The 17,982-nt window shown below is 34.0% G+C and overlaps 1 protein-coding gene across 5 annotated transcripts in view; it reads left to right on the forward strand.

Moving 5' to 3' along the window:
* Synd (protein kinase C and casein kinase substrate in neurons protein Synd) overlaps positions 1-17,982 on the forward strand; it is a 96,968-nt gene that overhangs the window by 53,045 nt on the left and 25,941 nt on the right. For all 5 annotated transcript variants that reach the window (XM_028171702.2, XM_089739967.1, XM_028171694.2 and 2 more), the window contains one exon: positions 14,679-14,867. In XM_028171702.2, the coding sequence (XP_028027503.2) occupies positions 14,679-14,867 (189 nt within the window). The remainder of the gene's footprint in view (positions 1-14,678; positions 14,868-17,982) is intronic.

Below are 17,982 nucleotides of genomic sequence, written 5' to 3' on the forward strand. Positions count from 1 at the left end.
ACTTACCCACTTTACATCTAAACAACTGTCGATTCGCTCAATGGGCTACACACGTGTCTAAACATATCAGCAGCTGTCACCAAAAATACGTAAAATGTACTTATCCGGGAGTGTGTGTACCAGGGCCGGTAATGTAACGAATATCACAATATACGGTTACAGCTCTGTCGCTTGGATCGTTGCCAAATGTTTACTGCGATAATTACTGTTAATATAATGTTCTGTCAAATATTGAGAGACTGATAGATGTGGTAGATGATAAAAAACTTGAATTGCGAAAGTATATTTTCAGGTTTTTTTTATGGTATGTATTTAAACTTCTCTGGCTTGCTATGAGCACACATGGATTGATATAAATGATATTTCTTCAACGGTCAGAGATAATGTAATCTTTTTTATTGTAAACGCTTCCTTTAACAATTCAACTATTTCTACATCAACAATTCGTATTTTTATTTACTAATGGTCACCTATTGTTCGCTTAAAGAGCAAACAAATTGTTATTCAAATTTAAACCAGACGTTCATTCATTGTGCAAACTTTTGGCATACACAGAAAATATAAACTCTCTTCTAATACATTATGTAAACATTTTAACTTTACATGCATACGATACACAAAGAGAAAATACCTTTCTAAGACAACTATTTAAAATTATAATCACTACGATAATAAAATTACGCTGGACAGAATAAATACGTATTATATAAACTAAAGAGTTCACTGCAACATTTCTAATTAACAATGTGACGTGAAAAAATAGTTTTATTATTTTATATAAAATTTTAATATCTTGAATATTTTCTCAAAGAAATTATTTCTTTGTTTTGTATGACAGACCTTCTCGTGATGTAACTTGTTTTTCTTCTTTCGCTGTAAACAAGAAGTAAAGATTGCTTAATAGACGAAACTTGATAGAAACAAGATAACATGAAAACAGATTGGGACAGTGTAAAGAAAAAAATGTCATAGTGATAATTCGCTTACTACAGATATCAAATAAATGGAACTAGTTTATGTTGTGTAGTAGTTAGTTAGTAGTGACTTTTCTACGGCATTATTCGATCGCACGTCATGCCTGACCGATTATCCTAAGTATCCAAAACTGTATAGAAAATTAAACAAAATCGGAGAACATAATTGGGGAAGTATTCAAATTAAATTGCCCTCTACCCAGAAGCGTCTTCTCTATACAGAATATCGTTTTCGTAGTCCAATTTGGAGTTTAAATTTGATTGTCGTCATTACGATAAAAAATTAATCAAAGTTAATTTACACAGAATAATTCAGAAATATTTCTTTCTATTTACGTTTATCTATCTTCTTCTATATATATAAAAATGAATTGCTGTTCGTTAGTCTCGCTAAAACTCGAGAACAGCTGGACCGATTTGGCTAATTTTGGTCTTGAATTAGTTGTGGAAGTCCAGAGAAGGTTTAAAAGGTAGATAAATCAATGAAAATGTTCGGAATTAAATAAAAATAACACTTGTTTTTCCTTTGATGTGTTTTAAGTTTATTTTATACAAAAGTTTAGGTCTTTTATTTATTGATTGAGGCACTACGAAGTCTGCCGGGTCAGCTAGTTCATCTGATAAAAAGCAGTTTAAAATCTGTCTAACACAGTGATTACGGTGCCGTTAATAGTATTTTATGAGAGGCTACCTTTATAGAATTTGTCGTAATTATTTTTCTGTTTTACGTTTTCGCTGTGTTTCTTCTACTGTTGGCTCCGTTCTATGTAAGTTTTCTTGAAACATGCTCTTTATAATATAAGGGTCCGTAAATAGCTTTTTCGCTGTTTGCCGAAATAATACCCTTTTTTGCGGCCCAAAGACCTGTCCAACTTCACCAGAACAGGGATTATGTTGTCCATCCCATGAAAATTAATAGATATTCGACACGTATCCATCACACACTACTCGTCCTGCTATGTAGAATATTAAATTTTATACTTGCTATAGATTTTACAGTATCGTAATTTTAACTCAAACTTAAATCGCATTTCATCCGCAATGCTTTTATAATAATTTTTTGTAGTGCCATGATAGATTCTGCTAAAAGGCCTTGAAGACAAAAATGTAAGATGTCGTATGTACCCTCTATAGTTTATGTATACACAGAAGCAGTATAGAATTGAAACACGTGCGATACATTCAGCACAAACATGGTATCTCATGAATAATACACGTCTCGAACTACGGTCCATCGCAGGTAGACAGGCGGAAACGTGACCTAAGTCCCAACTTCGTCGCTGTAAGACGTACTCTAATAATAAATTTTATTTGCATTCAACCTATCTCGACTTTGGAACTAGATGAATAAATAGTTTTGATTATGATGATTCTGCCATCCTTATTTTTTTAATTAGGGTTGCGCACTATTAAAATACTAATCGTTATGTTTTGCTAAGTTGAGCTGATTACGTGAGAAGAGATATTGTAACACATAAAAATAAATTACCAAATCCCCACATAATGAGAATGCCGCCACCCACCTACCTTGAGACAAACGGTTAAGTTTCTATTTAATTTAATAGCCATTTTCCTCATCCTTCTACAACTACTTAATAATATGATTGTTTTACGACAAAAGTACGGTAGATCTAAAAAATGAACGCATAGTAAAAAAAAATGTGCTTTTAATATGTCAATATCTGCTAATGTAAGCCGGTGTTTTTTTTCTTACATCGAATTGATTACTTAACCACAATAAAAAAGCAATTAATTAAATTATAAGGTAGGTAAAACGCATTTACGAGTGTACGATGTTATTGAAAATTTTCTTCCAATAGAATTGACTCAGTGTTAATACGCAATACTCTAATCGAATGCAAATATTAACGGCGTCGCTCCTTTATGGATCACATAAAATTAATATTGAATGTGCCAAGGGTGAGTGATGACATCGATTATTTACATTATTCATGTTTTTAGAGTGTCAAGACGTAGGTACATTATTCATGTTTTAAGATTGCCAAGACGCGTCTACGTTAAATGATTGATAAATTTTTCATTTAGTACGTACTTCTGGTTAATGAGCAAAGCTCATCGAAGTAGTATAAAAATCATCATACCCACGAATTTTTTTAGAGACACTGTAATCCACCACCCTCCATTCCACTTTTTTCTCTACATTTTTTTCATAATGCATTCCTCTATGGTATTTACATAATAATAGTTACCTATACCCAAATAGTTTTTCAATGTCGTCGATAGAACACAAACGACCGATTTTAATTACAAGTGATGACCACTGCCTAAGGATGCTGTCATTACCGTGGCGTGGTAGGAAATATGAGTGCCAAAGAAAGAAAAATATCAGAAGACCCACGATATTTCTTAAATCGGAAGCCTTAAAATTGAGAGCCGTGAGTGTGAACATCGCTTTCAAGTATTCTCTCTTATGACGATAAAAGACGCTCTATTTTCACTGACCTGCGACAAGATAATATAAATTTGCAATTTTCATAAATAATGTACAGTGTAAATTATTTACTCGTAATATTTAATGTTAAATAATCTTCCAAAAGTGTGAACTGAGGTTTATCCATTGTACAATAATTTTTGATCAATACATTGCTATTGTTTGCAAAACAAACACTACTCGTTGCCTTCAAAAATGGTTAGTTAGGTTGGCAACCATGACTACGGGCAACGCAGTATGGTCTAGAGTCGTTTCCCGGTCCGTGTCAGCATCTTTACTAATAGTCATGAAAGCTGAGTACTAAGCTGAGTTCTTTGTCTTCCTTATTCCTTGTAGTCTGTATCTTTCGGCACTCTACATAACACATGAGAAATTTTCAACTATTAATACGAATATATTGTAAAAAACGGTGTGCTGGAAAAAAATATATTATTTCTTGATGAGGTAATTTTGAAAAAATTAAGTATGTAATTTTTTGTCTAACTTCTTTTTAAGTAGTGACCACAATCGAGATTTTTTTACGACGGTTTCGCATTGTTTTAAATTCAACAACGGTTTTCAAACCAATATCCGCTGCTGTGTGCACCTTTAGAATTTTCTATAATACATTTTAACTCTCATTATATAAAAGAAAGAATAGTTATGTTTTTGTACACTGAAAACGAAGATATGTCAAGTTCAGAATAAACTACATTTTTCCGTATAGTTTTCATTGAAACATATCAATGCCAAAGCAATAAATGAATGTAACAATGGGCCGCTTTATCGCTGAAAACGATCTCCTCTAGACATTCTTGTATGGAATGTAATTTGTGTGCACTAAAACCGGTTTGAAAATAATGAAATTGAAACTACTGTTCACCTATTCTTATTGCAATTCTGTAGTCATCCGTGACCACGAAGACTGTATATTATTCAAAATTTCGATATCTGTAAAATTGTATGAATATACGCTATTTATATAAATTTTAAAATTAGTAAGGAAGTAGACTAAGAACTAAGTTAACATATCCTTAACAGCCAATCCTTAATCGTAGTTCTCGTCATATGGATATAACTGTATTAAGAGAATAGTGTTGTGTACCAAGTCCCGAGAATCTGACCTCCTCAACAAGAAGCAATAAGCAATAAAGCTTTAGTTAGAACTTGGTCTCTTTTCTCGTATTTTACTTCTGTTCTCCCCATAATTCATTTTTTCCCCTACCTAGTTACTAATAGCCTAAGGGGTTATTCCAGCTACGCTCGAACGGCTTAGGTGGACTCACGGGCTCAACCTGAGAGAATTGTTAACAATGACACTAGCAAGAGCAGCGCTTCGCTGAATCTACAACCCCATCAGGATCGGACTCACTGAGAAGATCCAGTGAGAAGCTCAATGGGTTGTTTCTATTGGCTACAATTTAAGAGCCTAATGCTTCGAGAACAGATAGGTTTTGGGTGACGGCGGTTTTGCTTGCCCCATATCGTCTGGATCGTATATGTAATTAGCGGCGGCCACAATAAGACTATTATCGTGTCGCGTCGCTTTTTCGAAGAAGCGTTCTGACGTTGACTTCAGATAGTCACGTATCGATTCTCACTGGAGGTCGTTGTGAAGATCTACATTCCTTACATGCCGCCGTGTTCCAACGGCTATCCTGCAGAAACGGGATTGGATGACTTGGAGTTGGAGTTTATGTGGGTGGGGCCGCCTGAATGAATTTTTTACACTCGCATAGGCTATGACGAAACATATACAATTTTTCTAGTGTGTCATTATGTTACGAAGGGACAATTTACTTCGCTTGCAGGCCATGGGATAGAGACGACCGTGTACTAATACCGCTTGGTCACGGATTGTTTTAATGCGCGTGCGGAATGTCATCCTTCTGTCGAGGTACTTGACCTTCGCGGCCCAATGTATGGGCTGGCTGGCAGGAATGTAGCTACCAAACCTAATACGGAAGGAGATACTTGCAGCGTTGTCGGTAGAGCGACCCCTTTTTGAAGAGCACGGCTGTGCTTTTCGTGAGTAATTCAAAAATAGAGATTGTATCTTCTAATTAAAACAAAATCTAAATTTGTATCTGCTAATAATCGCCGCCTACGCCTCGCGCAAATAGTAAAAAAGCTACGAATGAAAATGGTAAAAAACAGTAAAACACGTCCATTTACGAATTGTTTTTAGAAAATAATAATTGAAACCGTTATGTGGTAACGTGATTTTTTTTCATAATGAATAAAACCATTGATTTTTTTTTGTTGGTTAAAAGAATAAGACTGAACGGAATATAATAACCTATATGTATATGTATATAGCGGCTGAACCGATTTGGCTAATTTTTGTCTTGAATTATTTGTGGAAGTCCAGAGAAGGTTGAAAAGGTAGATAAATATGAAAATGCTCGGAATTAAATAAAAATAACAATTTTGTTTTCCCTATGATGTTTCCCCCATCGGACGGATTCCTTTTGTTTGTTTTAAGTTTATTTTATACAAAAGTTTTTTATTTATCGATTGAGGCACTATGAAGTCTGCCGGGTCAGCTAGTATTAAATAAATAATAAAGCAAGCCAAGCTACAAATTTTAATTTTCTATGTTTATTAGACATGCTGAAATTTTATCAACTACGTCGTAAACACTAGATGTGATAAGTAGGATGTGATAAATTATTATCACGGAGACTTTTCTTTTAGGTAACGTTTATTTTAGATTAGATAGATATGTACCGTGCTAGTATATATTATGAGTATGGTGCGTAGATATATATCGTACTTTTTATACACTTCCTATAATGTGATTTTTTTTACTAATAAATAGCTGTTCAAATTTCAACAAGATTTTTTGTATATTATATTCAGTATTATATAATATTAAATCTGTCGCGATAAGCAATATGTTCAAGCGAACCCATTGTCCATAATGTCAATACATCAATAACACTCTTTTTTAATACGAACGAATATACATAGTATTTCCCGATTAGAAGTCCATATTACATAAATTATTAACTAATATAGGGTCATAAGAGAGACTATACACTTTTGCCTTTTAAACATATTCTACTCTGGATTAAATAAATATTTTCAAACGATTTAATCGACATAATCCTTGGATGGAATGTTGTACGTTACTGGGAAGGGAACAATTTGGCATTCATTCCACACTAAGCCGAGCGACCACTGTACCCATAGAAACAACAACCACAACGTAATGATTATTCAACCCTTCGAATTAGTACGCGTGATTGCTTTACCGCAGAGGCGGAGCGGCTGTACCAACACTTACGGACATACATTTGTATGTATATCTAAATCTGTAATCGTCGTTCTGTTTGTGAAAAGTTTTTGAAGCTTTCGTTTTTAACATAGACGGTGACTCTATAATAAGTTTTAAAACTTTTAAAGTTTAAATCTAAAATAGTTGTTCGATCCGAACCCAGCGCCTTCGTGGCAGCCTAGGGCTCCGGAAACCAGCACGAGGTGCCCGTCGAACACGTGCCGCGATCCGCGGCTCCGTATGTCCTTTTTTAACAAAATATTGTCGAATCACTCACCGGAACCGATGACCTTGTTGAATCACGCCGTGTCACTTAGGGAGAAGGCTTTAGGTCGAGGATGGATAAGGAAAAGTGAAAATGAAAAACCGTAGCGAAAACCGTCGCACATGAGGGTACCGTCTCATTCTAAAAGCAAGCAGAAGTGGTAGATCTCAAGTCGCGAATGTACCGACAAACCCGACCCGTGTTGTAAAAACTCAAAAACCCACAGATTGGTTTCGAACACTAGTGATTAAAGAGATCGGGGAATTCCGCTAGATGCGGCAGTGCAGCTGCGGATATTATGACGAACCTTGGGCGAGGCATTCAATTTATCTAGCAGTGTATTCAATAAATTCGCGCCTCCACAATAAAACACCTATTGAAACCTTTGGTTATCTGGAAATAAATCAAATTTGAATGTTAGTTCATCGAGTAATAACAATAAATAAACAACAAATTAAAAACATCACAACTTTCCATTGAATCTATATGTAATATTGAATAAATTCATTTTGATGTATAGCTATAATTAATATGTCATAAGCTTAGTAGGCCATCTGACCCGCTGGATTAGTGCCTCGATTTACAGTAAAACCTGATTTGACCATTTGAAATTATTAACATAATTTTATTTGATTCTAATAAAAAAATATTTGAATTCATAATAATATGATAAGCTTAAAGATCATTAGCAATTAAAATTAACGTTTCTTTAACGCATTTCGAAGACTAAAATCGACCTTGAAATAAAGCGAATAAGGGGATAATTTACCTTGGATCAATTAGTTTAATGAGTAATAGAAATATTGGTTATCATTTAAATTGCGGTGATAAATATGTTTATTTTTGCTAACTATATATAAACTTTGATGCGCAACAGTATCTATATATTAATACGTGAAGCAAAAACCATGGATCCCTTTTTACGAAAATTGCGCAGACGGAGGAGTATGAAATTTTCCACACTTATAGAGAATACAGAGAAGAAGTGCACAATGCTAATATTTTTTTAAAATTATGCATAAAAGATACATTAAATCAATAAAGAAAACATTACACACACTACCATGTATTTGACACACACACTTATACTCTTTGTTTATTGCACTGAAGTATTGTCAAACTTTTGTTATTGCTTAAAGTCTGTAGTCAAACTGAAAATAGGATAGTATTGTTTATCTTTAATATTGCGAATATTTGCCTATAGTGTAGTCTTGGCAAAATCTGTTACAATAGGACCATAATAATGTTCAAACTTATAATTTCAATTATTTATAGTCGAATTTCGACTACTGCGGGACCACTAGTATATTATAATAGTTTCTGTATTCGATACACAAATTTGAAATTACCGTAAGATACTGAGATCACACATTCCACGACACTTAAGCCACTTCACATATTTTTTGCTATGTAAAGAAAAACATCCTGCGCTATTTTATTACTGGAACGAACGTAAAAACAGGGCATCGACCGTTTCAACAACTAAATCCTATAAAACTACCGATTCACGGCGAGTTGTATACTAAATAATTACGTATATACGTGTGTACTGGTTACTTTTTTTTATACATTATTTATCAAGACTTCTTGCCGGAGTAGTAGCTGGCACGGGTCCAAGTGTTTCCGAGGGAAAGAGTGAAAATAACCCGGCTGACCTTTACCGAGCCGGCTTTACTTTTACGCCACAATGGAACGTGGTCTCGATCGTAACGATTCGAATATGTGAATTTACTCATAAAGTGACTTCATAAAAGGATTTATTAGAAAACTATATTTACAGCAAAGTTAGTTGTTTTTTTTTCCTACCTAAGCTGATAGCCTTGAGAGGCTATTTCAGCGTAACCTTAACTTGTAGGTGAGCTCACGGGGCTCAAACCGAGGTGATGCTAACGCTGGCCCTAGCAAGAGCAGTGCTTCGCAGAATCTACCACCGGATCGGAAACGCGGCCCACTGAGGAGATCCGGCGAGAAACTCAGTGGGCTGTTCTATGGGTTAATTCGCCCTTCGCCGCAAGCGACGGGTTCGACGAGGACAGTGATCGGAGTGGAATACAAAAAAAAGCTTATAAAACGTTAAACAAGACTAATTTTCAAATATAATTAACCGGAGTACCTATATTTACCGAGTGCGTAATCACGTAGATAATTCTGGCAATCTAGTTTTGGCATTATTAACAGAATTCCAGCATTCGCGCGTAATATTCGATAACGTAACATCAGATATGCGGAAACGCTGTCGTGTGTACAGAGCGTATTTTTACGTCGAAATGCAAACAATGGTAAACGCGCGTTCAAATAAAAAAATATATGGTATGGATTTAGCATCATAATTAGCAAAACTTTTTAAATTTGTTACTATGCTGTCCAAATGTAGTTTTTTTTGACGAATTGCAGAAGCTTTGCGTTTGACTATTAATAATTTAATATTTGAAAGTATTTAATTTGATATATTTATTGAACAGAAAATTTCATTAACATTTCATCTATGATAATAGAAAATGAAGAAGACTTAAATATATATGTATAATAAACATTCCTTTGCGCAATCAGAGAAAATCCAAATTTAAAATATAATAGCATTCCAGTATGTGTGTCCAGATGAGCGTGTTTGGCATATTGCTCGTTATTACTTGGCATGTCTTATCATAAAATGTTTAATCCAGATATCAATGACACTGATACCAATTTCGTGTAGATAATCTGGAATATCTAATCGAAGTTTAAACGTAACATGTAGCGATATACATATATGTCGCTACATAAGTAAGTGCTAATTATTCAGTGATTTAACCGTCACAGACATCGATAACTAAACCCAATTTATATACATAAAAATGAATTGCTGTTGGTTAGTCTCGCTAAAACTCGAGAACGGCTGGACTGATTTGGCTAATTTTGGTCTTGAATTATTTGTGGAAGTCCAGAGAAAGTTTAAAAGGTAGATAAATATGAAAATGCTCGGAATTAAATAAAAATAAAATTTTTGTTTTTCCTTCGATGTGTCCCCCGTCGCGTCGGACGGATTCGGATTCCTTTTGTTTGTGTTAAAGTTTATTTTATACAAAAGTTTACTTCTTTTATTTATCGATTGAGGCACTACGAAGTTTGCCGGGTCAGCTAGTATTTAATAATAACGAGTACAACTCTAAAAGACGATCACGCATTGAGCAGCGCTATTCCGACGTTTTTGAATATTTCAATATCACGTTTCAAATTCATAAGCATGACAACTTTATCAGATTAACCTCGATTGTAATATCTAAGATATATCGAAATTATCAATTGACAGCAGCATACAAAGTTACAAGACGCAGAAAAAAAACCGATAGAAAATTTGGACACGATTATGTTGCAAGAATAGAAGAAGAATGATGATAGAGGAAGTAAGTACTTTGCAGGAGTGACTGCAAGCATTAATTCATGCGGAGACAATACAATGACATCAATAATGAAGAAGAGAAAAAAATCATTCAATATAAGATGTGCAAACGATCTTGCCTTATTTTTAACAACCTGTAGAGTTTGTTTCAACGCGAACCTAATTCTAAGTCAAGGAAAATCAGCTGATCTAGTTATAAGAAGCTATGTTGTCCAAAGATTACTTGGGAATAAGCACCCCGGCTACAAGCTAAACGCCTAGACTCTAGAATGACAACATTGTGGTAAATAAGTGACACGTGTCGCTTTCGCGAATCTGCAAGCGATCGGTCAAAAACTGCCTTGAATGCCAAAGAGCACTGAGTCTTAAGTGCCGTACATAAAATGGTAGAGGGTTTGATCATCAAATAATACGAACTGTTTCAGCTAATAATTCAAGAGAAGTAGCAAATTCCAAGAACAGAGAAGAAATAAGAAGATCCTTGTGTATCGAAAGCTCTCAGAACCATAAAATACCTGGTTTGCACAATAATAAAAGCGGCCCATTTAACATGAAGCGTGGCTACAATTTTAATACCAGCTTTAGGTACTGGCTTGACTCTTCCCCTGGCATTGCTGACTTCGATGAGCGATTGTAACCACTTGTATGTTGTACGCTCGCCTGTCTACAAGGGCATTTAAAAATTGCCAACGGCATCGAATAGCTTAAAGTCGCTTGTAAGGGGGGCCTCAGCATATAATTCTAAAGAAGCGTCCTTATAAATAATGCGCTCGTCTGTCTACGAGGGCATTAAAAATATGCCAACGGCAACGACTAGCTCCAAGTCGCTTGTAAGGGGAGCCTCCGCATATAATTCCAAAGAAGCGTCCTTATAAATAATGCGCTCGTCTGTCTACAAGGACATTAAAAACATGCCAACGGCAACGACTAGCTCCAAGTCGCTTGTAAGGGGAGCCTCAGCTTATAATTCTAAAGAAGCGTCCTTCTTAATAATGCACTCGTCTGTCTACAAGGACATTAAAAACATGCCAACGGCAACGACTAGCTCCAAGTCGCTTGTAAGGGGAGCCTCGGCATATAATTCTAAAGAATCGTCCTTATAAATAATGCGCTCGTCTGTCTACAAAGGTAATAAAAACAATGCCAACGGCAACGACTAGCTCCAAGTCGCTTGTAAAGGGAGCCTCAGCATATAATTCTAAAGAAGCGTCCTTTTAAATAATGCGCTCGTCTGTCTACAAGGGTACTAAGAAAATGCCAACGGCAACGACTAGCTCCGAGTCACTTGTAAGGGGAACCTCAGCATATAATTCTGAAGAAGCGTCCTTTTTGGTACCTACATAAACAATGCTTCATGATTTTATACTGTTAAAATATTTTGTGAACCAACCACCTTTTAGTCTCATTACCTACGTATCGTTGTATAAATATAATCGTGATGTAACGTCGGTCCTCTGTTATCGTAACTCTTTAACGTAGATCACCGTACTCATATTATTATTTAGGTACTAAAACAACGCGTGAGCGTTTTTTCCTGATAATATCATTATCATTTTATAACAATGTACTTCATTGTTGTAATTCGACGTCTGTATCTATTAGAAAACATTTTTTAATTATTATGAGATGAGATTATTCGTAAATACGGCTTAAAATTAGACTTCTTTTTTTTCTGAAAACTCCCATCGAAATGAGCTGTAAAATATTGGCGAATATACCTTACCGTTCAATAAACATTAGTCCGTGATAATGAAAACTGAAATATGCAAAACGTCAGAAATAATAAAAAATTGATGTAAATCTGCGATTACACCGTAAAAAGTAGTTTTAATTATGTCAAATTAGTTTTCGTTTTTTTTATAAATGAAGGATTACTGGTGGCCTCAAGGCCTTTCGCTAGGACAAGTGGGAGAGCAAAGGCTTAGCCAGGAGGGAGGGTATTTGCTAACAGCTGCCTGAGCGCCTCCGGAGGTGACAACAACTCTAGGGCAGCTGCTTCACGAACGAATCTACTACCGGATTGGAATCGCGACTCGCTGAGAAGATTCGGCGAGAAATTCAGCGGGCTAACGTATGGGTTAGGTTTCACGTCGAACTCAGCAAAGAGTACGGTTACCAGAGGCCCTAAGCCTGCTCCTGATGCTAAGACGTCTAATCCCGATGCAGTTAGATTTAGTATTATCCATAGGGCAGTGATTATAATATTACTTAGTGTTCGTTGTAGTTTTTCCAATAAAATATTATATGTATAATCATCAGCTATGCTCGAGTTGAGGGACGCCGGATGTAGATATAACTCTTCTTGTTTATTTGTGTTACCATTGTGATGGTTTGAATTATAATTTTAATAACGATCAATCTTAATTGTTCTTAATCAATTGTAAAGGATTTAAAATTATTCGAAAACATTCAAAACATTAGTGCCCTGTATAATAATATATCTTGAATTCCTGTACGATGCCGTAATACGGTATCTACAGTATTTGTTATAATGATTTTATTTTGTGGATAATCATTGATAATGTTCGTGTACGTGCTTAATTAAACGTAAACTGTTTATATAAACGCATTGTAAGTTGAATTTAAATATTATTATTCATTTAAAACTTAAATTTAGAAACGAATTTTATGTTCTATTGTTTTTTTTTTTAATATAGCGGTTTTGTGCTAATACAAAAATAAAAAACAAGCGGAAATATCCACTGGTTGGAAAATATATTAATAAAATCATTTTTATTAAGTATCTAATTTTTTATTCTTTAGACGGAGACAACTACACGATGATGTATTAAGTTTTATTTTTAAACGAACAAAATATTAGGATAATTTGAGTTACTGAGCATCTCGTTCTCGGATTACAAAGTTTCTGATCTGAAATAACATACGTACCGATTTAATTTTAATTATACAGGATTAATATTACATCTCTGGTTGTGTATTTTTCCATAAAAAAAAAACTACTTACACACTACGACTTTGGACCGTTCATTAAAAACGACCTAGAAGTTTATGCAACTTCATTTACTTACACACACACATATCATAAATTCAAATGTACGTAGACAAATTTATTAATTCTGTATCGCATTTAAAATATATAATTTTTTTTTCTTCTTAAAGTTGACGATTTCACTACTACTTATATTTATACTGTGGACTGTAGATCAAGAATAAAAACTTGCACATTATAAAAGATAAACTGCTAATGAATAGTACTATGCAGTATTGCACAAGTCAACATGCATGACTTGGGAAGCAAGCGGGCGTGACATAGCATGTATTATAGATATTACGTCAATGCAAACGACATCATTCAATCGGAATCTAGTTATAAGTTAAACACTGTTTGAACGTGTTATTTCTAAGACGACTGATACTTTTGATATGGTAACTACGAGTATATAAAATACTACATATTACTTAATTAGATATATTATTATGAACATACATGTATGTGTACACCTTTACATTATTTGGTTCATTTTATATGCCATATACATTTACTTTCACATACCTTTATTTAATTACCTACATAAATGAATGGTATTATGTTATAGGTAATTTTATTTATGTTATTCGTCTTTCTTCAGTTATATTTATTTAATGATGTCATCATCATTATCATCATTTGAAGCTTGTCAGCCGCGGATGTACCTTGGCCTGGTCGAGTATATCTCCACATTAGATTCCATTCCTTTCCCTCCAGTACTGGTAAAATCATAGTCCTCTTTTGGGATTTGCATAGTATTCTAATGATCATTCGATAACCAAGGAATGTCGGAATAATGAATTTTGAATATGGAATGTCGTGTAAGTTCTTAGCCGTTGAAGTATAGTCAAACAAGATTATTCGTGTCTTATCTTATTTAGAAATTCGCGAAATGTGCTAAGTATATACTGCCGTTCCACGGTTAACGTGATCGGTTCGTGTTCACGAATTTTATAAAATGAATGTATTTTTGCATTTCAATGCTATTACAATTTTAAATTTAAATTATTTACGTTATGAACGTTTATTACCGTGATATAATCCGAAGCTACTTCTAGCTTCTCTGTCATCCGTCCGTAGTGCAAGTGTTCTCGTGTACTACGTGCACCACCCTTACTATTCTTAACACTTAAATCTCAAAGTATCCATTAGTTCGTAGCATAATCCTTTCATTTCTGTCTCAAAGCAATCATACGTCGCGGTCAAGGGGTAACTCAGCGGTTTTGCCAAAATAATTGCGACTTCGGCGCAATCACGTTGCTTTATCTATGGGCTTCGTTAATAACTTCTTAAAACCAGGTGGTCCATGTGTTATCTGTACATTACATAACATAGTAATTTTTTTTTCATTTGTCCACAGTCAATGATTCAACTAAAAGAACGCAAGGAAATGGATGAAGCATTCAAGAAGGCCCAGAAACCATGGTCGAAATTACTTCAGAAGGTGGAACGCGCCAGGCTAGAATACCACACGGCTTGCAAACAAGAAAGGACAGCACAGAACCAGGAAAGAAACGCCAGCGGAGACAGCTCTTTTAGTCCAGATCAGGTGGGTGCCTATTTTTAATACGCTTTTATTAGCTTCAGACGTATGTGTGTTAGTATGTAACGGAATCTTTGAACATGATTTTGACCCCCTTCAAAACGTCGGATTAACTCGAAATTTGGTATACCTGTTAAGGACCGATGGCAATTCAATATTTAAAAAACAATTGAAATTCAACTAAAAAATTAAAAATAAATAATAGTTTAAAAAAACTAACAAAATATGCTTTTATAGAAAATTCAACTAAAAAATAGAAAATAAATTTTAATAAATTTGATAAATAATAAAAAGCGTGGGGTGCATGGTATCAGTAGTTATAAATATTTTATGAACCGATATGAGTAGAAGGGTTAATTTGATAATATCCTGAAAGCACCCCACGCTTTTTTACAATAAAGTCATTTTTTCTTAACTCTTTTTCAGCTATTATTTATTTTTATACTATTTTGGCCCAATGCTTATTGAATTCAATAATAATGGTCCCTATCAATTTTTTCTATGAATGTATATGATGTTTGGATGTGAAGTATGTATTTGCTTATCGATTTTTGTATCACTTGACTGAGTTATCGGTGCTTCGATTTGAGCGATAAAGTTGCATGTGTAACATGCGCGAGGAAACAAATATCGATGAAAAACTCCTTGGATAAAATGAATACCTACTTCGGATTGAATAACATAAAATATCTATCCACTTTCTTTTTCATTAATGTAATTAAAACGTTTAAAACCAGACAATTGGTCTCGGTCATTCGTGTCATTATAATAATTATTGTTTGTGTTTTTATCATTTACTTGAGCTATGAAAATTTTCCAGCAATAATAAAAAAATAGCTTATTTTCATCTCATAATTAATGATCGCATAAATATTTATAATGACATTTAGAACAATTACGATTTGAAGAAGTTTCGTTTTGTAATCAATCTTCTTCTACTTCTAAAGAGAATTGTCTTACGTAAATAAAACTAACAGAGATATTACTTAGAATTCCACAGACAGTAAGTACTGATGTTGAAAACGAAAGTTACGGTTTTGATGACTTATCGATGTTTCAAAGAAACGCGTTCATGACTCGATCGTCTGTTTAGGTCAGTTCCGTGTCATGATTTAAAAAAAAAACGCAGAGAAGTTCCAGAATTCGCGTACTTATGAAATTTACACAACACCCAGCTTATACATACATGAATAAATAAATACATATACACAGGTAAATGAGTATGTTTCAACGTCTACTTTCCATGATGTAGGGAATCTTGAGTTGGGGCCCTAAGACCCGACCCTATCGATTATTTGCTGAATAAAATTAAAAAAAATTGATCTTTTTTAAACACACAATAATTTGTGAAATATATATTGTAAGAAATTGTACCGTCTCGTCTGCTATCGATCCTTTGGCCCTACAGAGTTCTTTGACTTCTACAGTTTCCAGTTGGAGGCTAAATCGATGGCACTAATTATTTACAAGTACTGAAACTTCTACTGTTTTGTTTGCAATTAGATGTTCATAAAATAGTACAGTACAATTTTAACTGAATTTATCAGGCACATTTGTTCTTAAATTAATGTCTTTAAAGAACAGCTTTTTAAATTTATGCATTTTCTTTAAAATAAAGTACGCTAATGACTTTGTCACATCTTGTTGAACCATGTAAACATAAAATCTGAGCATATCATTAAATTATTTACGTTTTGAAATACTGACTCACATTCCGGTTCTTTAAATATTCGATGTTCAAATTTGTATGACTAACCGTATCTGATCTTTCTATCTCTTCTTAGAAGAAATTCCATTAAATTCCCGAATCGCTATTGAACTCTTGAAACTATTTCACGAAGAGCGAAATCAGTTTATTTCTTTCCTCTCGTGTAAAAATTGTTTTCGCCAAAACCGTGCCACATAAATAAATAGATCCGAGCATCTGTTTAACTTACGCTCTTAATAGCTACACTCATTTAAGCAGGTACGATTTTTTTTTAAATAATAATAAATAAGCCTGTAATTTAATATACGAATAATGTATTTATTCGTCGATCTAATTCGATGGAACAAAGACTAAATGTTTACCCAATCTCATCTAAATACATCTGAAAAACATGTGGAATTTTGTTTAGCCGGTGTAAAGAAACTACACAAACGAGCAGACAAACATCTGCTTAAAAGCACATTATTATACTACTAGAGGTCCCGCAGTAGTCGAAATTCGACTATAATTAATTGGAATTGTAAGTTTGTACACCATTATGATTGTATTTTATACTTCTATAATCACAAATTTCGCCAAGACTACACTATAAAAAATATTAACAAAGACAAATAATATTTAATCTATTCTCAATTTGACAACAGACGCCAAAAACAAAAGCTTGACAATAAATAGTATGCATGCGTGTGTGCGTCAAATACATGGTACGTAGTGTGTGTAATGTTTTCTTTATTGATTTAATGTATCTTTTATGCATTATTTAAAAAAATATTAGCGTTGTGCACTTCTTCTCTATATTCTCTATAAGTGCGTAAAATTTCATATTCCTCCGTCCGCGCAATTTTCATAAAAAGGGATACAAAGTTTTTGCTTCACGTTATTATACTATAATATCGCTTTAGGAATTAAATATAAGTGTAAAAATACAATTAGTTTTATGTTTCTCGTTAGCATTGCAGTTTTTTGGATTGATATTTATGTCATTGTCAAATTTGATTTTTTTTGTACTGTTATCCCCACGTATATAATCTTAATACCGACCTGCCCTCCCCTTTTGTAGAGCATTGACGTCATAGCATTCAAAGATATTTTCGGAATCTTATCCAAAACGATTTTCTCAATGGGACACAGTCGACCCACGCTATTTCCGTTTTATATTCTAAATGTGTTTCACATTTTCATAGCTCTGTGACCTCTCTTAAAACAAAAAGATCTTTTACTGGAAGATAAGTATTTTCAGTGTTCGATAAATTAATTTCTTTAACTTTTCTTTAATGTCACAAGGATTAAAGTCACTCTCTAAATCATGTTCAAAACAATTTTCTCCATAGCCGAATAAAGGTCTATGCGTCTTGATTTTTACGTCTTTCAGTGACTTATTAAACATCAATTATTTAAAACATTAAATAAAAC

The sequence above is a fragment of the Bombyx mandarina genome, chromosome A1 (assembly GCF_030267445.1).
Source record: "Bombyx mandarina strain Sakado chromosome A1, ASM3026744v2".
NCBI lineage: Eukaryota > Metazoa > Arthropoda > Insecta > Lepidoptera > Bombycidae > Bombyx > Bombyx mandarina.